Raw genomic sequence first — 23,898 nt, 5'->3', positions numbered from 1 at the left:
GGGAAAAAGCTGCCAGGGGAGCCCTTTTTGATGTAGGCACAGGCACTGAACCTGGAGCGCCTCTGCCTATGAGGGCTACAGAAGCCCTACTCTTACAGAGCAGAAGGGAAGTCTGTGATAATGCCTGTAGTGTGCTGACCCAGCTTTCTGTAAAGACTTACACAGAGCTCACAGCTTTGTGAATGGCTAAACCATGTTTTCAAAAGTCTTTGCTATAATTCTAAATAATTTGAATTAAAATTGATTTCTTCTGCCATATTATCTTTAGCACATATAAGCTCCTTTTAAAGGGCACCAGAGGAAACAGTAAATAGGTACTTCCCCTTACTGTTTCTCCACTTTCCACCTCTGTCATGCAGAATGCTTTCCTGGGATCAATTCAGTGGATCTAAGACTGCTGGAGCAGGCACATAGGTCTGTGTGACATTTGGGTTGTCATGACTCTTTGGTATTTGACCATGCTTTGAGGAAATGGCACCCTTTGGGGCATGTGAGGCTGAGGTGTGATGGAACCCTGGCTGGAGTGTGTGTCTGTGTGTGTGTGTGTGTGTGTGTGCGCGCTTATGTTTTCTGTAACCATTTTGCAATTCTATGTTTCATGGAATCTCTACACTATTGGTTGCTAGAATGATTTGTTTTAATGCAGAGATGTGACAGAGAATCCCAGAGAGGGAAGAGGGATTTTCCTGGGTCACAAACTCATGGTCCTATTAGGAGGAACATTACTTTTCTGGTTTTGAGTCAGAAAACCTCCTGGCCATCTTAAAAGTTGCCACTGGAGAGAATGGAGCACTGGGAGAGAGCAGAGTGCATGTGACCATCAGTTGGGTATTCTTGACTTACATATCCACCATTGGTAATCTATATTTGGAATATGTTCCTTTTCATTTCTCTTTCCCTTTCTCTTGGCTTTCTCAAAATCATTAAATAGCTTTTTATGTCTTACAGAGATGTAAATGACAGAGTTAGGGTTTTCTTTATTACAGAGTTGAATTATTTTCAACATTTATTCCCAAAGAAATCTTCAGGCATGCAAAACATATTAAAGCAGTGTTAGTACACAAAGAAGTGGTATTTGGTGCATTAAAATGACCATCTACTCTCACCTTCTGTCTTCACATAATGAGTGGATGCTCTGGGCTCCAAATGTCTGTTTAACTTTTTTGAGTTGTTGCCTAATGCTTGACCCATGAGAATAGGTACTAGGAACCTGACATAAGTCCAGTCTCCTACTTTTAATGGTGCTGTCAGTCATAAAGCCCAGTGAAGCATTAGAGTGAGTCACAGGCATGGGATCTGGAATCAGACTATCTGAGCTTGAAATATGGCTATAGTTGTGTCAATCTGGCCAGGTAACGAAAATTTGTGCTTCTGTTTTCCCATCTGTAAAATGGGAATAATGGTACTTCATAGGTATGAAGTTTATATGAGATAATGTGTATACCATAGAGTGTAGCAAGGAGTCAGAATTCACTCAATCTACCATTGGTGGAAAATCACTGGCGTGCCAGATGACCTGAACTTTATGTTCATGTCACTCAAAGATGTAATATTTTCTGAGTTTGTTACCTTGTTCCAGGCACCTGTATGTGGGATGGGGTGATAGAAGTACTCTATTGATTGAACAAATCATGTCACCTCTCTATGCCTTGTTTTCTTGACTTTATATACAAGTATTTAGATCAAATAGTATCCTTGACTCATAAAGCTTTCAGTAAATTGTAACACGGAAGCATCACTCATGTTCCCAGATGTGTAAGACCTTATTCTCTACTCGGTGCCTTTCTAGGGTAGCGTTGTGTAAGTTTCTGAGATAAAAGTCTCTTCCTTGCCAAGCATTCTTCTCTTCATCCCCTTTGAACTTTGTCTAAACTTGTACAGAGAATCTTTTAAGTTGTTCAGGCAAAAATGTATAATTGATAAATACCGGGCCATTTGATTTCCCTTCATTTGGTATATTCGGTTATTTCCGCACTCCTATAGATAGCTTTATTTCCCAATTTTCAGATAATTACTTAAAATTCTTCAATATAATTTCATTACTTTTCTTTTTTTTTAAGGATTTTATTTATTTATTCATGAGAGACACAGAGAGAGAGGCAGAGACACAGGCAGAGGGAGAAGCAAGCTCTATGCAGGGAGCCCGATGTGGGACTTGATTCCAGGGCTCCAGGATCAGGCTAAACTACTGAGTCACCCAGAGATCCCAGTTTCATTACTTTTCAAATGAGGACAAAAATCCTCTACAAAATCCTTCCCTATTTCATTCTCTGATCTCAACTTAACCTTTCTCGTTTTTATTATCTATGTCCAGGAGCACTTGGCTTCTTTCAGTTAACCAACTGTAGCATGATTCCTAACCTTAGAGTCTTTGCACATGCTGTTCCCTCTGCCTGGACTGCTCGTCTCTACTCCTCCCCTCACTTTACCTTGTTAACTTCTGTTAATCTGTCAGATCTCAACTTGAGATAAAGTATTCTTGGATAAAGTATTCTCCTTTTGACCATGTTCCACTCATCCTGCACACCAGATTAGACCCTATTATCTCTGGGTGTGTTTGAGATCTTCTTTGTCTTTATAGTTCTGCAGTTTCAAGTGAATCAGCTGCTGATTTTCATCTGTGTAGGACATGTAACTTTTGAATGAATCTAGGTATTAATGTTTTCTATAAATACTGGAATGTTCCCTTTAAATACTGCCTCTACTCCATCCTCTCTTGTCTCTGGGACTCACAGAAGATGTGTCTGGGATTTTGTTTTCTCTTTCAGGTCTCTTAACCTCTTTGTCATGGTTTCTATCTTTTCATCTCTCTGTGTGATTTTCTGGGGAATTATCTCTATTGTTTCCCCCTAGTATAATAATTTTCTCCCCAATTAGACTAATTTGTTGTTTAACCCTTCTATTGAGATTTTATTACTTCTCTAAATTCTAATTTGTATTTTTCTAAATATGTCTGGTCCCTTATGATAATGGATTTTTCTTTTAAAAATGTTTTTCATTACTTTTATATCTTTGGGTGTACTTCTGATTTTTGTTCATGTCACATAATTTATGACTTTACCCTGCTTAGGGCAGTCCCTGAATAGTTGGTTTATGCATTTCACTCTGGTTTTGATGTTCTTTTCTTGTTTTGGCCTAGGGATTTCCTAACTCCCATTTAAACGGCTATTTATTATAACTTTATCCTGCATATCTAGGTTTTGTAGTGGGAGTTTTGTTCTGCTTATTACTGGAAGTAGGTGTCCTCTAGATCACCTTTTGTCAATGATCACAGAATCTGTCATAGTTGTCATGAACCATCAAATAATAATTAACCCCCCCCCAATAATCACCTGTTGAATAACTGTCTTTCCTGTAAGAATGCAGTTCCATAGGGATAGAGATTGTTTTTCTTGTTCAAAATTGTAGCTCCAGGTCTTAGCCTAGTGCCTAGAACCTCAGGGCTCAATGTTACTGAAATGAATGCAAGATGTGATGGTGGAAGTGATCCTGGATATCAAGGTGGGTTAGGAACCCCTCTCCATCTTTTTGCAACCTTTTTAAACACTTTTCACCTTTCCTTGAACACTGTATTTCTCTAAAATGATTTAATCCCTGTGTAAACTGACATAACATCTCATATGTTGCTTCATTCTGTGCTGTTTTCTTTCTTTTTTTTTTTTTAAATATGTTATTTATTTATTCATGAGAGACACACAGAGAGAGGGGCAGAGACACAGGCAGAGGGAGAAGCAGGCTCCATGCAGGGAGCCCGACATGGGACTCGATCCTGGGTCTCCAGGATCAGGCCCTGGGCTTGAAGGCGGTGCTAAACCGCTGAGCCACCAGGGCTGCCCCTCTGTGCTGTTTTCAATTACCTTCTCTGTAGATTATCCCATTTGGACTCACAATCACCTTGGACCTAGAAAGGGCTGGGATGAATATCCTCTCTTTACAGATGAGAAACTGAAGGTTTGGGAGATGATATGCCTTACCTTGTCAAGGTAGCCAGTAGTAAATCCCAGAATTAAATCTGTGAGTTTTGACCCCAGGCTACAGGACCCTACCGTAGCTGTTTAGAATGAATACTAGAGCTTCTTTACCAAAACTTGTTTCTTTACTGAACTACCTGTTTCTTTCTACAGAAATCAGTATCTGGGGGGCACCTGGTGACTCAGTCCATTAAGTGTCCAACTCTTGGTTTCAGCTCAGGTCATGATCACAGGGTTATGAGACTGAGCCCTGCGTCAGGCTTCACACTCAGGGTAGAGTCCGCTTGAGGTTCTCTCTCTCCCTCTGTCCCTGCCCCATTGTGCATTCTCTCTCTTTATATTTTATAAACAAATGAATAAATGAATAAACAAAATCTTTGAAAAAAATGAAAATCAGTATCTGGCAAAGAACAGGTGCTGCCATTCATTTGGTATTATTTTGATTGCCACAGACAGAGCATTTAGGACTCAGACTACTTGATTTTTCATTTGGACAATATTTTTATGTTTCTTTTCAGACAAACATTACAAACCACCTTCTCTCATAGAATCCAGGTTGCTGGAGAACTCTCTTCGTAGCCTAGTTGGATATGGGAATGTTTGGTAAAGGATGGTGTGTTATAGCTCACACAACACAAACACAAGTTTCATTGATGTTTAACACACTTGGAGGGGTAAGGCGAGGCATGGGGGTGAACACATAGGCAGCAACAGTCATAGCAAGCTGAGGCCCCCAGGTCAATTTCCAACCTCAGGGCTGAAGATCTCGGGTGACCAGTGTCTTCCAGGCCCACAGGTGTCCAAAAAGGGCTTGCATTGTGGCACTGGAGCCATGTGGCAGACATAGCAGCTTCATTCCTGAGGTAGGGAGGGGGAGAGGGAGTACCAAGGAAGCAAATCTTGGCTACTTACCTCAGGGCGGACCCCTTGGGCGTTGCAATGCCATAGCCTTTGGAATCCAAGTTACCTCCCACCTTCATGGTGTCACAGGGCTTCCGCTGCTCAATGTACTCATTCATAGTAGATTCCAGAAGGTAGGCGTATTTGCCTTTGGATTTCCTCACTCGGATCATTCCCTCCTCTGTGGTCCTCACAAAAACTGATGGCTCTGCTGACTTCATGTATGTCCACATCTTCTCAAACACAGCAATTTTAGACCTCTGGCAGGGGACAGGAACAAAGCTGGAATTAAGTGCTGGCTGTGCTTGGAATTGAGGTCGGCACACACACTAATGAAGAGCTGAGTGTAGCTTGATCACACATTCATGAGCGAGATTAGCTCAGGAAGAAACAAATTATGAGTGATTGCAAAATAAGAGGCTCTAATTAGTACCAGTAGGTTCCAAAGTACAAATATCTTGCAAATACAGAATGAACAGAATAGCTCAGAATCTTTTAATTACTGAATTATATTCTCCTTCTATATGGGAAGAGTAAAGAAATGGGACCCTGTCTAGCTTCTAAAGACATTATAGAACCTATCTATTATTCAAGAAGGCCATCTTTATACTGCCTAGAAGTGGAGAGCAAAATATCAGTGGAATCTGATTTCATTATTAGAGGACAACACTAAGAAATTTCTAGATCATGAGTCATATTATAAGACTGACCTCAGAATGTAAATTATTGTCTGATAAAGCTAATAACTTGAGACCTAATACTGTAGCCTGTTTACATTTCAAAAGCCTCTAAATCTAGCCAAATTGCTTTCTTCCCTTCCCCTTGAGCTCATTTTGAACTTTCTCTTCTTTGGGACTTGGCCTAGGCTGTTTACTTCACTGGATGAACTGGTCCTTTCCAGCCATATCCTACTAGTTATTTCACAGACCAGAACAAATCCTATATATTCTGAGACCACTTCAGTTTCAAGGACAATAGTTCACAAGCTCTAGGGGGCACCAGGAATCATGTGCAGAAATTGTTAATATGAAGATATTCCTCCTCTAAACCTAAAGATTCTGATTCAGCAGGTCTGGGGTGGAGCCTAGAAAAAATTTTTTTCAGAAGTTCCCCAGGTGATTCTGATCTATATGGCCTCTGTGGCTCTCACTTTGAGAAAGAGTATTATGAGGGCTAACACTCCTTTCAGACACTGAACAGGTACTGACTGGATGGTCAGGCTAGACTGCCAAGATTGTGAGGTATCCTTTCTTGTGCATAGGTCTCAAGTATGTGGATGCTATCTGAGGGAGGGGGACATCTTCCCTTCTGTGAGTCTTTCATAGAGTTTACCCTTGCACATAGTAGGGCTTTAGCCAAGGCACATAACCCAGGGCCACAAGTCATCCCTCTCATCTAACATGTTATTTCTAAAAATCATCCTTTCCCCAAGGGTAGATGTATTTTAGGAGTATTGGACTCTGGCCTTGTAAATGGACAAGTGTTAAACACATATAAGGGGCTATTATTTTGAAAGATAGCACTAGAGTCATGTAACTCATATAGTCTAGTGGTTAATACACAGATCATAGATTCATTTGGTATAAAATGATCATACCCACAAAACATCATTTTTCTTTGCATACAAATATCAGGTTTATTTCCTTGATAGTAACATCAAATGTTGACAAAATATTGATATACAGTTGTTATTCAAGTCAACTGATCTATAGGGAAGAGTTGGGCCTAGAAAAATTCTGGTCTCAAGGGAAAGTTAATGGAAACAGTTACTGAGAATTTCAGGGAGGCATTTGGTAGAGTCTATCATTAGATTGACTAGATGATGTGCTTTGCAGTATGGTTAACCAGCTGGAAAGGCCACTGGATTGGCAGTGAGGAGCCCAGGTTCTAGTCTTTAGCCATCTGTTCCATGAGGAGTTGGGTCATGGGGACCTTTGAGTCCCTTGTGGGCTTGAAATATCTGATTCTTTACATGAATATACATCATTCAAGCAACAATGTCCATGTGAGGAAGAAGAAGAAAGAAAGAAGAAAAGGGAGGGAAATTTTCAAAGTTAGGGGAGGAAATACCCAGAACCAATCAGAGCATTTACAATATATGTCATATTCTCTCACAGGAAACAGAGAAATGTATGAATTCAGCTGTGACCAGATTTGCAGATGATCTTCTAGGCAAAAACCCAACAAAATACACAGCAGGGCAACGGCAAGATGCAATTTGACCTGACAGGATGGCCACCGCAGGAAACGGGGCTGCTGACAGGCAAAGCTGAAGAGCCCTCTGGGCAACAGTATGCAGAAAATTAATATGTCCTCTCAGCCTCACCCCAGTGCCCTAAATGCAAGGGCTGTGCTCATAGCCGCTCAGAGCAGGCTATCAGGAAAATCTCATCTCCAGGGATGCAATGGCAGCATGAGTGGCAGGGAAGATTGGAAGCATACTTGGGGTATTTGTTCTTGGATCTCTCCTATCATCTGCAGCTCTCACAGTCCTTCACACATCTTAATTAAACTGTCGATGGAGGATTAAGTGACTCTGGGTTGGGGCTGCCAAGAAGCTCTGGGCTGCCGTGGGGACTAGAAGCCAGACTTTTTTCAGAGACTGGGGTAGAGGAGTACTTGTTTCACCATTCCCTCCTTCTGCCTTATGGGAGTGGTGAGTGATCTTGTCTCTCCACCCACCAAAGTCCTGGTGGGAAAATTCTCAAGGTCAAAATCACAGAGATGGAGTGGCTCATGGGGCATATCTTGTCAGCACTCTCCTTCTACGGGTAAAGAAACGGAGGTCCACAGCATGGCAGTGAACTGTTCAATGTCATGTAGCTTCTTAGTAGCAGAGCCATAAGTAAAACCCAGGTCTCCTGATTGCACACCTTGTCTCTTGTTTTAGGCTTTAGATCTTACTAGCTGGGAGACCTCAGGCAAGTAACATAACAATTCTGAGCCTCAGTCTTCTTCTCCTGACAATGGTGATAACAGCAGCCACTGCACAGTGTTGCCATAGAGATTATATGACAACAGAGGTAAAATGCATGCCCATGTCGGGCACATAGTTGGTATTCCAGAAGTGGTGCAATAACTACTAATAATTATGCCCCTCGTTCAGGTTTTACTTTAGGATAAGAATGCCCAATGCCTGGCTTGAGACTAGTTTCCCTTCCTATATATGTGACAGATACTGATACCAGTCAAGGAATTCTTTCATATGTGCCCAGATGTGCTCTCGGAGTCACCTCTTAACATTGAACTCTCGGCAACTACTGCTGATTAATCATTATTAGTACGTGAACTATAACCTATTGTCATCAACACAGTAGGCCCGGTGAGCACACAGAGCTTGTAGAATACACATGGTTTTCTTGCCAGATGCCTATCAGTGTGCTCTGGTCAAGAAATAGAAATATGTCAATTGATATTAATAGAGAACTTTCAAGTCATAAGTCCTAGCTATGCCTCTGAGTAGCAAGGCCATGCTCATTTTCTTCTCCGGGCCTCAGTTTCTTCAACTACAAAAGGAAAAGGCTAGACTAGATTTATCCATGAGCCCATCTAATAATGTGAGTAATCTTTAAAAAAACATCAGGTAATGACACCACCTCGTTAGGACAGTGGTTCAGTGGTAACAATGCTTGGGCTGAAATGAGGAAACAGATTTTGTGTTCATCCTTGACACTTGCATTATGATTTCCTAATTTCTAACATCTTTTTTTAAAAATAAATTTATTTTTTATTGGTGTTCAACTAAATTCAAACATCTTGTCCACAAAATGGACATACAACCCCTGTCCTGCCACAGGTCACAGGTGGATCATAAATGAGACCATGGTTGGGAAAGTGCTTTGGGGATGGTGATGTGCTCAGATATTGGGGATGAGAGCATGGGTATATAATGGGTAAGTGATTTGGCTGTTCCCCAGGTTCATCAGCAGGCCTGTGGCATAGGACTGGCTATATGGACAAATATCAGACATCTCCTTACACTTTGGTTGTAACCTACAAATGCCAGAGAATTATAATGAGATTACAGGAGGTTTTTCTACTAGCTGGTTGGGTAAGCTTAAGCAAGTCATGTCACTCTCTAAAATGACAGATTCTGGCCATGTGACCTCCAAGTTACCCTCTTGCTCCAATATATCGGAAGTGGATGATTTTAGCCTTAGAGACTGGATCAGTGATTGTTAAGACTTTGGTCCCCTTCCTGCTTGTCATACAGAACACAGAGCCCACAATCAAGAAATTGAGCAAATTACTCTACTCTGTGGGTTCACCCAGGGCCAGGGGTTTGCTCTATGAAGTTGCAGTGAAAACCTAGTAGGTCTGCACAGGATCCCCATCAATGCTTGAAGCAAGGTAGGGACTTGCCGTCTATTCTCCTTATGCTACTTATTAGCTGTGTGACCTCAGGCAATTACTTTTACTTCTCTGAGCTTCATATATAAAATGGGGACAACACATATCTAACTCCTCTCTAATGAAAGGATTCAATGAGATAATTCATGTAGGGTGTGCTAGCACAGGACCTGATTACCTAGTAAGTGCTAGGTGAGTGGTAGCAATTGTTTATCATTTTTCTTTCATCAAAATATGGTAATTCCATGTGATATTTGTTCAGCTTTTAGGATGAACATGTCTACAGTCCAGGAAACTATAGGTTTATCTGCTTTGGAGCATTGTTCAAGTTGTCCCCTTTGCCTGGAATGTAATTAGCCAACCCAGGTCTGCCCTAGTTTCATGATGTCTAGATATGTTTTTAGTGGCTATAAATCCTTACCCCTTCCCCAAAATCACCCCAAATGCCTATACCCTAAAACCCTAATGGGAAACAGAGCCTTGTGTTGTAGATCCTAATCTCTTTTAATTTTATAATGACTCCTTAAGGTAGCTATTACTCTCCAGACTTTATAGGTGAGGAAACGGTGTCAAAGAGGCTAAGGGACAGAGAACAAGGACAGAGCCAGGTTCTGGCCATAGGTGTGGCTGACTCTAGGTCTAGCTGACCCGAGGCTTCTGCTCCTCTGCCTTCACTTGCTGCTTCCAGCCACATGACATCTCCACCATCTCCACTCTCACTTCACATTTTCTCTCTCCTGGCACTGTAAATAGACCACCTGTTAACAGTAATTGTTTTCCATATACCATCTTCTTATTTGTCAGGTCTCTAAGGAGAGGACATAAAGGGTATCAGGTCTGGACCTTGTCCCTAAGTTGGTCCTAGTCAACTACTAATTATATTGCAAGTATGTGTGGCAGCAGGGAAAAAACTGCATGTCATATCCTTTGCAGCCTTCAGGGAACTTGGCATAGGCTGTAATATGTAAGGGTCTGGTTCAATGCAAGAGCTTTGAAGTTATCACAAATGTAGAAATGTACATTTCTCAGGGATTTGTAGAAAGCTGAGAATTGCTCTGGGTTTCCCTGATTTGTACTATGTGAAGCAGTTGCCCTGGTTGCCTCCAATCATATGCTTCTTAGTGAGTATATTTTAATGACAGGTTCTCTTTTGTGAAGGTGCCTTAGGACAAGGGATGTTCCTACCCTGAAGAATTCCTTAGTGGACCCTGCTTCCAGGGTCCCATAAGCGATTTCCGTTTGCTTCGCTAGGTCCTCAGCACTCTCGATGGGAGACACCATCCTCTCCACGGTCAGGAAGGCAGCCAGGTTGGCTGTGTATGAGGAGATGATGATCAAGGTGAAGAACCACCAGACACCACCAACGATGCGGCCAGACAGGGACCTGCAGGCCAAAGGGAAGAGGTGTCAGAAGCATAGACATCAACTGCAGAATGCTATAGGGAAGGGCCAAGGGACAGCCTAAGCCCTGTCAGCAGAGCTGTCAAACCCTATTGCACCCTTCTCCTCTGTCAGCTAGATGTGAGAATTCATATGTCAGAGAGATTCTCCTTGGCATTTTGTTCCTTATCACAGATAAAGACCTATGTGGTTGCTATTCTTCAGGGGTGATAAAACCCCACAGGCATATATTCACACCACTTTTGCACATACATATACATCAATACATGTGCCAACAAAGACAGATATGTCAACACTTGTCCACAAAATCACACACATGTACAAACATCGTTTTAAATGGAGTTACATACACACTAAGTATTTGTGCACACATATATGAATGCAGATGCATTTATACACATGTACAATTTTGATCATGTTCAGAAATGTTTCCAGACTGCCTTCACATTGTTGTTCTTTTGGCCATCAAAGGTCACCAAAATGGTGGACTAGAAGGAAGGGAAGGGAGAATGGATTGGAGACAGAATGAGAACAACTATACTCTAGCCAGTTTGGGGGAATCACTGCTGATGGCAGCCACAATGCTCTCCTCTACCACAGAGAAAGAGTTTGGCTGAAATAAAATACAAAGAATATTTTGTACTGGATCAAAATTTTAACTCTGACAATGATAAATGAGGTGAGAAATTGATCCTTGGTTTTCTTAGAGTCCTATGCTCCTCTTATGCCCAACAATGAAGAAAAATAGGAATAGTCAAGGATTCTATAGTGATCTTTCATCTTTGGCTAGGAGATTTCCAATTCTAGAACATTTTTCCAAAGATATTTCAAAATTATGTCCATGTCATATATATATATATATATATATATATATATATATATATATGAATGATATGTCCATGTCCCATAGAATGATTAATGATTTAATGTGGTGGACAGACAGGGCATCAGATTATGCCAAATCATATAGTGATAAAGTTATTTGCATTCTATTTCTCTTTCCATCTGGCTCAATTTGTTAAGGAAGTGTCATCCTGGAGTTACTGTAACTTTACATCCTTTCTAACATGTGCCCTGACAGCCTCAAGCTCAGAGCCTTCAGTAGGTGACAGTGCTTAAGTAAAACCTAATATTTAACAACTGAAGAAATCACCAATTCAACCCATGAATATACAGATAAAGAAACTTGAGTCTCAAATCACACTGACCCATGAGCAGAACCCAGGCCTGCCAGCTTGTGTAATTATTCCACACTGTTCTCAACGTTCTGGTCAACATTCTTTATGTTACTCCCATGTTCCTGTGTGTTTCACTTTGTTTCCATTTCTTGGGGGCTCCTTTTCATTCTAGGCAGACAGTGCTCACTTCAAAAAATTCAACAAATATTTGTTATTGCTTGCTGTATGGAAAATAATGTCCTTAGAGGCTTCACATTGAAAGGGAAATAAAAGGAAATTTGTTCAAAGGAGTGATACCAGGAGAGTGGAGCAAAGCTATGTTATGTGAAGAATAGCTGCAGGAGGAGGGGACAGGAAGAAAAGACTCAGAGAGAGGTGTTCACTGAAGGATTGACATGAGACTGGTACTATGAAACCCGATTTAGGAGTATTTGGCAGAAATTTCAGAAAAACAAACACTAAATACAAAGAAGTGGGTATTTTATTTAAGGTGGCACAACCTGAGGGTGAGAGTGAGTTTCCCCATTTCTGAAGATGTTCAAGTAGTAGACCTTTACAGAGATGCTGTATTTGGTGCTCACTCTTACTCCCCCAGGGTATAGAGTGCTGGGGACATATGTTGACTTAGAGGCAGGGTCAAACATCACAAGGGCCCAGCCTTCTTTTATACTCTTCCATCTATGAGTTTCTATGATTTGAAATCATAAACAGGTAGACCAGGCTTCATGGCTTCCATTGGGCAGTCAAACAAAATGATACACACAAAGGCAAAAGTATTCTCCCCATGCTTCAAGACTAGTACACATCTCTACTCCAAATCACACCAGTCTTCTGATAACTAGTCCAGTGTTTACTTCACCTTAGGAAGTGGTAAATATTAGTGTTCTGAGGCTTTGTTGAAGATGATGCTCTTTCCTCAGGTCTGGGTGACCCGAGTGGCATCTAAACTAGACGCCAGCCCTTATCTTCTGCTTCATCTGCCTAATCAGCCTGAGTGGTCTTTTTAAAAACATTAATTGTATCATGTTGCTTCTTTGTGTAAAATCCATGAAATCCCTTCTCTTACACTTGAAATAAAATTTAAACTCCTTGGTAACCCTTAAGACCCTATGTGCTCTGGCCCGTACCTTGCTCCCCAGTATCTCCACAACATGGGCTTTGGTCTTTGTTTGGTCCTTCCTACTCAAAATGCTCACACCCTTATCACATGCCATTCTCCTCCCTCATCATTGCATCAACCCTATTCATCCTCCAGACCTCACCTGACCCACTACTTTTTCAGCATTCAGACTTAAGACTCTCAGAGCCCCATGCAGCTCACATTGCAGTTGAAATCTGATTTCTGTTGGTATAATTGTTGACAGTCTATTGTTTCCCTAGATTATAAGCTCTATAAGAGTAAAGAACCTTATAGTACCTAGCCTAGAGTGGGCCTCAATAACATGTGAATGCATGACTGTCAAGTCTCTCATAACCTGGTAGTTCTATTCACATTGGATTTGGATTCTAGAGACCTGGAATATTTTTCAGAGCCAGGAGAATCCAAACTTGCTTAAAGCTTAGGATGCCTGGAGTCAAGTAGTAGACCAAGTGTTCAGGATGGCTACTCCCTTTTCTAACATTACTGAACTGAGAGACCCAACTAAGGTATCTCAAGTTGAGGATTATCTAGTAAAAGTCAAAGCCCTTCCAAGAAAGTTCCAAGCCAATGATTCCTTCTTCACTGTTCTCCTTTAATTGATATTTATCTGGTAGGTGTTGAGAGCAGCTTACCCTACACACTATTCCCTATATCCCTACCTACTTAATAAAAATAGCAAAGAAGGAGTCTATTGTTTAATAGCTAGTAAGTTTCATCTGTGGAATAACTAGAAGATCAGAGGAAGAGGGTCCTGAAAATGTGACATCATTCCAATGCTTCATTTGCATCTGATCCACATGATAGGAACTCGAGTATAAGGCAACGTCTTTCTTCAGTTCAGATCTGGTACAGGCAAAGCTGGGCCTCTATCCAAGAACCCTGCATTTTCTGGTTCTGTATCAAAAGTAAGGAGCCAAGACTGAGTCTTTGCTCTTTGACTGACCAGCCCTATAACCTTGGCAAGTTGCCTGCTCAGCTGGGCCTCGGTCTACTCATAGGTTGATACAACTCTATGTCATGGTGAGAAACCAAAACTTTCAGTACTAGACTTAGTTGATTATTTTCCTTTAATGGATTTAAAGCTATTGGAATTATTTTTTTAAAGATTTTATTTATTTATTCATGAGACACACACACACACACACACACACACACACACAGAGGCAGAGACACAGGCAGAGGGAGAAGCAGGCTCCATGCAGGGAGCCTGACGTGGAACTTGATTCTGGGACTCCAGGATCATGCCCTGGGCCGAAGGCAGATGCTAAACCGCTGAGCCACCCAGGGATCCCAAGCTATTGGAATTAAAATGGTAGAGGCAAAAGCACTTTGAAAAGTGCTATTGAAATAGCAGGCATTATTTTTGTGAGAATTCTTGTAGGAATCTACAGGATAAACTCCTTCATAGGGAAGAAACAGCTGTGATCTTGTCTTTGGAAGTGTGCCTAGTCACCTGAATTTTATTAATCTCATAACTTGGCACAGCTCTTCCTCAAAGTATCTAAGTGATGGAGGATTCCCTATGTCCCTCTAGAGAACTGGTCACAACTTCTATGGCTTGTTGGGCTCTTTTTCTTACTTGATCTTATATTTACAGTCTTGAGAAATGGATGGGTGAAGGATGAATATCCCCATCTTACAGATGAAAGATCTGTACTTATGGGACATAAAGTAACTTACCCAAGGTCACAGAGTGAGGCATTGGCCAATCTGGGACTAGGAACCAGGACTTTAAATTTCTTATCCAGTACTCTACACACTGTAGAACATTACTTTCCTTACCAGATTGTGATTGATTTCTAGATGGGCATGGACTTCCTTAACCCATGATATCTCCCTGATGTTGGATCATTGCCAATATTCATTTCTTATAAAGCTCAGTGGAATGTTTGGGATCTACAGAAAGCAGTCTGACCACCAGCATCTTGATAGAATGGTAAACCTGTTTGTATTTGTTTTCTATCACTGCATAACAAATCACCACAAACTTAGCACCTTCTAGCAGTACTCATTCATAGTTCTGTAGGTCAGAAGTCTGGGTCAGGGTGTCTAGATTCTCTAATAAGGCTCTCACCAGGCTGAAATCAAGATGCTGGCAGGGGCTGGGGTTCTCATCTGGAGCTTGGGTTGTTCAAGCTTACCAGTTATTTGTAGGATTCACCTCCCTGTGATCATAGGACCAAGGTCATTGTTTCCTTGCTGGGCATTAGCCAGGGGCTGCTTTCAGCTTCTACAGGTTGCCTGAATTCTGCATTATGTGTCTCCTCCATCTTAAAGCCAGTAATAGTCTGGCATTCCCTTTCATTCTTTGAAATTATCTGACTTCCACTAGTTGGAGAAAGCTCTCTGTGCCTAAAGGGTTCATCTGCTTGGGTCAGGCCCACCTGGACAAATTTCTGTCCCTTAAAGTCAATTGATTTGGGATTTCAAATTATATCTGTAAAAGCTCTTCACAACAGTGCTCAGGTTAGTGTTTGAATGACCAAATGGATAGGAATCTTTAGAAACATGTACCATACTATTTATTCATTCATTTTATAAGCATTGTTTGTATGGCAGGCACTGCTGGGCATTATGGAGATAAAACTGAATACACTACAGTCTCTACCTTCTGTGGAGAAGATGGGAGGGCAGTGTAGCCTAGTGATTAAAACACAAGGTTTGGGGTCTGATACCCTGATTCCCTGCAGAGTGCTTCACACAGTGTTTGGAGCATGGTAGGTACGTAACAGAGCCATCATCATATATATATATATGTCAATATCATATGTCAATGTCATCTTATGTCAATGTCATAAATGGTGATTTTAGTACTATTTCAATTATGTGACAAGTAAGAAAGCAGTACTAAGTAGACACAGAAGGGCTTGATAATTAATCTGCTGGCAGGGATCAGGGAGAATTACTAGAGGAGGAGAAAATTGTGCTAGGTTTTGGAGTATAAGTAGAAGAATGCCAAGCAGAAAGATGCCGGGGGTAGGAGAAGGCTCAGTAGATAGAGGTAAAAGGAAGAGGTAGTGGGATATTATCTCTTCTGTGAACTTCCTAATTATTCCCAGCAGGACACTAAGCAATCCCTTCTATTTCCCCATGATGTGCTACAATCATTTTCATATTACAGTTCAAACCATGCTGCTGTAATGACTTTTTTTAAGATGTTGCTTTGATTATTACTTATGTTAATATTGATCATCAGAGAAGGTGCTGGATTGAACTTGATAACAGAGCAGAAATTGGGAGGGGCAGACTGGGTGAAGAGATCAAAGTGACAGGATTTGGTGATCAATGGGAGCAGGGGTTATGGGGGAGGACAATATTCAAATGACAGTTCATGCCTACTGGGTGAATGGATTCTGACATGCTCTATTGATGCTGGCCATCAGCTGTCTCTTCTCATAAATGATTTTTTATTCTTTTGTTAATAAGACACTAAATATATTATTAAACATGATGCTAATAGAAGATAGCTAGCTCTGATTGGATCATTCTCTGATTCTGACAGGTATTTCCTGCCTGATCATGGATTAGGATTCACTAATTAATTGTTTCTAATCTCTCAGCTTGGATTTGTTGCTCTGGCTGAGGGGTAGGCAAATTTTTTTGTGTAAAAGTCTAGGCAATAAATATTTCAGGTTTTGAGGGCCTTATGTACTACTTGTCTCTGTTGTTGTAGCCATAGACAGCAGGTAAACACATGCACATAACTGTATCACATTAAAACTTTAATACTAAAAACACACAACAGGCTGAATTTGGCCTGTGGACCACATTTTGCTGTCTTTTGCGCTCCATCCTACTGTGAATGTCAGACTTTTGATTTAAGTTAATATGTTATAGTAGTCGAGAGATATCTTGACATCTATGTAGTTATTATTACCTCCACATAAATACCCAGATAAAATATTGCAGTGATTCATTTGACAATTACTTTTGTGCTATACTCAGGGAGAAAGTAGAGGGCACTAGTCAAGAGAATGGGCCCAGTCATCAGACAAAGCAGGATGGAGTCCTGTCTCATTACTTACTGGTTGTATGACTTTGGGCAAGTCACTAAATCTCTCTTTGCTAGTTTCTTCACAAAATGAAGTAATAGCACTTAGGCATTTTTAAGAATTAAAAAGGAAAATACAAATGGATCATGTAGCACAGTGCCTGGCACAGGGTAAAAACATTTCAGTATGGAGGTAAAGCAGATGGTGTGAGGAGCAACGAACTGCCTGGAGGTGAGGGAGCAGATACCATGCCAGGGACATTCAGGAAAACAGATCCTTGGGATGTGGGAAGTGGAAAGTTATTAAAAAGCAATCAACTTTTGATCTCATCAACCTACTCTCTAAGACCTCTCGACATGGAGTTGGATATGGACATTCTTCTTTATTTCAAAAGCAAATTTCCTATAATCCCCAAGAGGAAGGGGACGGAAGGGATACCTCCTGTGTGCCTTCATTCAGCTGAGCTCAAGAGGTCACTGAGCTCAACCTATTTCCTTTTGTCATCTGCTTCAAATGGCTATTTTTAAAAAGTAATGAAAACATGGGTGTGAAGGTAGAAACTCAGATGGCCTGCCTCTAAATTACTGGGAGAAAGAAAAGTCCATCTTGGCTAATTACTGAACTAAGCTATGCTCAGAGAGAGGCTCACTTGGGATCATGTATCAAGGTTCCCAGACCAGTGTAAATAGCTCTGGCCACATGCAATAATTTTACTGATGAGGCCACTTCATCTAAGACACTGCATTTGAGTGGCCAATTATCCATTTGTCACCAGCTGCAAATCACTCAGCACTTCCCTGGCTAGCAGGAGTGACTCATTTTAATTGCCCTAGCTGCTGGTCACTGTGTTTCAGCACTGTGACAGGGGGAAGGCCTTGGACTCTTATGGTGAGTCCCAGGGATGGGAAGCTGAGGGTTGGACAATAAGTTCTAAGGAAAGCCCCAGTACTCTTTGAGCTAGTACCCTGTTTGCAGCACGTGCATAGTTAGGTTTCAAAGAAGAATGGTTTTTGTCTTCTTCGGTGAAATTTCTGTTCATGTCGTTTGCCCATTTCATGATTGGATTGTTTGTTTCTTTGCTGTTGAGTTATTATTAATAAGTTCTTTATAGATCTTGGATACTAGCCCTTTATCTGATATGTCATTTGCAAATATCTTCTCCCATTCTGTAGGTTGTCTTTTAGTTTCGTTGACTGTTTCTTTTGCTGTGCAGAAGCTTTTGATCTTGATGAAATCCCAATAATTCATTTTTGATTTTGTTTCCTTGCCTTCATCGATGTATCTTGAAGTTGCTGTGGCCAAGTTCAAAAAGGGTGTTGCCTGTGTTCTCCTCTAGGATTTTGATGGATTCTTGTCTCACATTTAGATCTTTCATCCATTTTGAGTTTATCTTTGTGTATGGTGTTAGAGAATGGTCCAGTGTCCTTCTTCTGCACGTGGGTGTCCAATTTTCCCAGCACCATTTATTGAAGAGATTGTCATTTTTCCAGTGGATAGTCTTTCCTGCTTTGTCAAATATTAGTCGACCATAGAGCTGAGGGCCCATTTCTGGGCTTTCTATTCTGTTCCAGTGATCTATGTGTCTCTTTTTGTGCCAGTACCATACTATCTTGATGATCACAGTTTTGTAGTACAACTTGAAATCCGACATTGTGATGCCCCTGGCTCTGGTTTTCTTTTTCAATATTCCCCTGGATAGTCAGGGTCTTTTCTGATTCCACACAAATCTTAAGATTATTCATTCCAACTCTCTGAAGAAAGTCCATGGTATTTTGATAGGGATTGCATTGAATGTGTAAATTGCCCTGGGTAGCATTGACATTTTGGCCAACAAGCACATGAGAAAATGCTCCACATCACTTGCCATCAGGGAAATGCAAATCAAAACCACAATGAGATACCACCTACACCAGTGAGAATGGTGAAAATTAACAAGACAGGAAGCAACAAATGTTGGGGAGGATGTGGAGAAAGGGGAACCCTCTTGCACTGTTGATGGGAATGTGAACTGGTACAGACACTCTAGAAAACTGTGTGGAGGCTCCTCCAACAGTTAAAAATAGATCTGCCCTATGACCCAGCAATCGCACTGCTGGGTATTTACCCCAAAGATATAGATGCAGTGAAAGACTGAGACACATGCACCCCATGTTTATAGTAGGAATGTCCACAATAGCCAAACTATGGAAGGAGCCTCGGTGTCCATCAAAAGATGAATGGAGGGGATCCCTGGGTGGCTCAGTGGTTTAGTGCCTGCCTTCAGCCCAGGGAGTGATCCTGGAGTCCTGGGATCGAGTCCCACATCAGGCTCCCTGCATGGAGTCTGCTTCTCCCTCTGCCTCTGTCTCTGCCATTCTCTCTCTCTCTCTCTCTCTGTGTGTGTGTCTCATGAATAAATAAAATCTTTTTTTAAGAAAGAAAGATGAATGGATAATGAAGACGTGGTCTATATAAATAATGGAATATTACTCAGCAATTAGAAATGACAAATAACCACCATTTGCTTCAAAGTGGTTGGAATTGGAGGGTATTATGCTGAGTAAAGTAAGTCAATTGGAGAAGGACAATCATTATATGGTTTCACTTTTATACAGGGAATATAAAAAATAGTGAAAGGGAATTAAGGGGAAAGGAGAGAATATGAGTGGGAAATATCAGAGAGGGTGACAGAATATGAGAGACCCCTAACTCTGGGAAATGAACAAGGCATAGTGGAAGGGGAGGTGGGCGGAAGGATGGGGTGACTGGGTGACGGGCATTGAGGGGGTACTTGGTGGGATGAGCACTGGGTGTTATGCCATATGTTGGCAAATCGAACTCCAATAAAAAAATATACCCCCCACCCTAATATAAAGAAGAGTGGTCTTACGTTCCTATTGTTTTCCAATTAGGTAGACTATGGAGTGTATGTAGCATGGGCATAGTTTGCAAAAGAAAGGATGTAGATGAGTTCAGTCATTCCTAAAATGTACTAAATTCTTTCATTCCTTCTGTAAGCATCAGTTTCCACACTTGAAAATGGAGATAATGATTTCCATCTCATGGGTGATAAGAATTCCAGGAGTAAGTCATGTGTTGCACTTAGCACAGACACAACAATACTAATGGTATTGGTGTCACCAGTAGCAATGGTTATGGTGATGTTGATGATTTTTTCTAGAAACACTCCTCTTAGCTTCTAGACCCCTCTGCTCCTCAGTCTCCTCCTATTTTGCAGGTTTCTCTTTATGTTTTTTTCTGAGAGAGAGAGAGAGAGAGAGAGAGAACATGCATGCATACACTGTGTGTGTGTGTGTGCCAGGTGGGGGAAGTGCAGAAAGGGAAGGAGAGAGAATCTTAAGCAGGTTCCATGTTTAACATGCAGCCCAACATGACACTTGATCTCATGACCCCGAAATCATGACCTGAGCTGAAATCAAGAGTCAGATGCTTAACTGACTGAGCCACCAGGAGCCCCGAGGTTGTTCCTTTATAGTCTTTTTTGCTCATTCTTCCTTTCTGCCCAGTGTCAAGCTCTTTCTGTGCTCAAAGCTTAGTCCTCAGCTCTCTTCCCATCCCTGCCTACCATCTTGCTCCAGCTGACCTCCTCCAGTGCAAGTCCTTTATTCATAGATGCTAACGACTCCCTAATTAATTAATTAATTAATTTTAATGGATATAAACTATTTTTATTAAAAAAATTAAAGAAAATTAAAAATAAAGGTGATGGAGGCAGGCAGACAATTTTAAAAACTTCCACTTAATCTAAGAATTATATTCATTGAAAGCTACAATAAAATTGAACACACAATAGGTTGGTAGTATAACTAGGCTTAGAACTTAAAAAAATTTTAACATTTTCTCATATTGACGTTATATGTCAAAATCACATGTAACTAGATCCTGTCTATCTATCATCTATCTATCTATCTATCTATCTATCTATCTATCTATCTATCTATCATCTATCCATCCATTTATTTATCATTATTAATTATAATGGCTAAGAACTACTGTACTAAAAATTAAGAGTAAAAAAAAAAATCCTTGGAAGACTGCTCTCTAGAAAAGGGGTGAAACTCTTAAAAGTTGGAGCCATAGTGTTTAGAAAGCACCCTACCAGTCCTGGATTCTGTTCTCTGCTGAATGCTGGACTCAGTTCTTTCTACAGATCATCAGTTGGATGGGCCCAGCCTCTGCTTAATGACCTATAGTGGCAATGAGATTTTAAGATGGAGGCAGTTTTGTGTATTCTCAGTCAGGGGTGGTACAGATTTTGTTGGTCCCAAAGTGTGTGTAATTTTGGACTCCTTCTTAAGAAAAAGAATACAAAATTAGGGCCTGGAGGAGTTTGTACAACAGAGGTGTCCTGAAGTTCAAGCTTCATCAGCCTCATAGAAAAATTTTCTTCTGTTCTCAATTATTTCAGCTCTTTTCCAAACTTAGTCATTTTGAGACTTCTTACAACTAGGTTGTTCTACCTGCTTTAACCTGGGTTATTGAAATCTCTTTTTAAGTGCACTCAAAAATAGGCACAAGATTACAGGTGTATTCTGACTAACCCAGAATAACAAAGGACTATCATCTTCTTTTATTTAAGAACCTTACACCAGTATTACTGCAGTGATAATACTAACTTATTAAAAACTCCACAATACACAGATGATGGAACTTGATTTTAAGTAATCTAAAACATTTGTTTTACTGGGAGAGGTAAATTTTGTTCTTCTCTTCCACTCTACTTCATGAGCTCATATTCAGATGATTTCTCCTATATCACAATCAACAACAGCAAATAATAATTAACACTAGTGAATATTTACTTATTGAATGTGCTAGGTACCATCTAAATACTTTACACACCTTAACTTATTGATTTACAATTTATCCTCCCCAAATCCGATGAGATAGGTACTTTTACTATCTTTATTTTACACATAATGAAACTGAGATATGGAGAGGTTAAAACTTGCTCAAGACCCTTATCTCACATCATATACAAATATTAACCCAAATTGAATCTGTAGGCCCTCTCCTGACCTCTAACATATGTATCTAACTGCCTTCTTGACACCATAAACCTGAAATATTTAAAACAAAATTCTTAATGAACTCCTTCCAAAAAACCCCAAATAAATACAGCATTACTAACTCCTCTCCTTCTTCATCTCAGGAAATGGCATCACTGTCCATCCCACTCTTTAAACCAAATATCAGAGACACATTTCTGCATTAGCTCTTTGTCTTACCCTAGTCTGTCCCATCCAGTCATCCCCATAGCCACAGATACCATTCTAGACACTTAAGTATTAGTGTCATATTTCATTGCTGCTTTTCTCATTCTTATACAATCCATGTCCACACAATAGCCAGAGGATCTTTTAAAATTATACATAGGATCATGCTGTTTCCCACCCTACTTAAAATGGTCTCACTTAGTAAAATCCAAATGCCCTGCTTGAGTCAACCTGATCTGGCTCACCTCTAACCCCATCTTGTACCATCTTTCCTGTTATCATCATGCCCTAGCCTCATTGGCCTTCTTACAGTTCCTACCACGTACCAAATTCTTTCCCACTTCAGGACTTTTGCAGGTGCTGTTCCCTCTGCCTGGAACTCATTTCCCCGAAATTGTCCCAAACATGCCTCCATCTCCCCATTAAGTTTATGTTCGTACCTCATCTCCTCACATCCACCCCTCTAGGGATTGTCTCTGGCACCCATCTCTCTCTCACCTTACCTTGTTTCCTTTTCTTCATAGTACTTATCATAGTCTAAAATGATTTATATATATATATTTATCAATTGATTTGTTATTCATTTATTATTGGTTTCCACTAAAATGTAAGTTCAGTGATGCCAGGGGTCTTATCTGTGTCATTCCCTGCTATATTCCTGGTGCCTAGCATAGTGCCTGGCAGAAAGCAGGTGCTCAATGAACATATACTGAATAAATGAATAATTACATAGTATTTATTGAGGACTGAATATATACCAAGCCTGATGAAAAATAACTAAGAAGTTTCTTCTTAAGGAGATCAATAGGATGAATATGACTGACATAGAGTAGCTGTGAAATATGGGCTGGGCTGAACAGCACAGGGAACCATTGATCAAGTGCTAAGGAAGTGCAGAGGTAGGAAAAGCCATGTCCAACTGGGAAAAATATGGAAAAGCATCAGGGAAGAGGGGCCATTGGCAGGGCTGTGCAGGGCAGGCAGGCTTTGAACATTCTCAAATAGAAAGAGAGGCATTTCTTGGGGGCAGGAACAGCCTGTGCTGTGGTATGGAGATGGGACAAGAAAATGAACAAGCAAGAATTTCACTTTGCCTCAAAAGTAGTAACCGCCCAACATCCATTTTCTCTGGGTATGGCCTTTGAACTGGACACTGCAGAAGATACTTGGCATCCATTTTTTAAATCCCCATCACTCTCTTTAGCTCAGTTAGTCATATCTCTTTTTGATAACTGAGGAAACTGAGGTTCAGAAAGATAATTTACTCAAGGTCACAAAGCAGGTGATGGAACTCATATCAAATGTGAACCCAGATCCATAAAATTAGATCTGGTGTGATTTACTTGTGCTGAAAATGGGTCCAGCTTGGATCAGGGCCATCACTCTCATCTTTCAAGGTTTACCTTTTCAGGTCCCAAGCACCACTTGCCCACAGTTCCTAGACACAAAGGAATATTTGGCACCATACTGGTGTTAAAAATGGGACTTCCTTCACATATATTTTGGGCTTAAGTTCTTAGAAGAAGCCACTCTCTTTTTATAGCTAGCTGCCTGCTGGCTAGCCCACAATACCAAAACATATGGTTTCCCTATATCCAAAGCCCTCCCTAGAGCTCCTACTATTTGCTGATCCACCAGCTGGTTTCAGAAGTGAGATGGGTTCCAAGGGTCTGGGTCCCTGACTCAGGGCACCAGGTGTGGGCCTGGGTTGTCATCTGTGGCCCAACGTATCCCGCATTTGAAGTCCTT

General features: G+C 40.8%; 1 protein-coding gene across 2 annotated transcripts in view; it reads right to left on the bottom strand.

Annotated features, from left to right (window-relative positions):
• GRIA1 (glutamate ionotropic receptor AMPA type subunit 1) overlaps positions 1–23,898 on the bottom strand; it is a 301,513-nt gene that overhangs the window by 34,324 nt on the left and 243,291 nt on the right. For both annotated transcript variants that reach the window (XM_055325538.1, XM_055325539.1), the window contains exons 12-13: positions 10,407–10,605; positions 4,884–5,131 (exon numbers count right to left, since the gene is read on the bottom strand). In XM_055325538.1, coding sequence (XP_055181513.1) covers positions 4,884–5,131; positions 10,407–10,605 — 447 coding nt within the window. The remainder of the gene's footprint in view (positions 1–4,883; positions 5,132–10,406; positions 10,606–23,898) is intronic.

Source organism: Nyctereutes procyonoides, unplaced genomic scaffold (genome assembly GCF_905146905.1).
Source record: "Nyctereutes procyonoides isolate TBG_1078 unplaced genomic scaffold, NYPRO_anot_genome, whole genome shotgun sequence".
NCBI lineage: Eukaryota > Metazoa > Chordata > Mammalia > Carnivora > Canidae > Nyctereutes > Nyctereutes procyonoides.
Note: the sequence above shows the minus strand (reverse complement) of the source record. Positions and strands in the feature narration are given on the sequence as shown.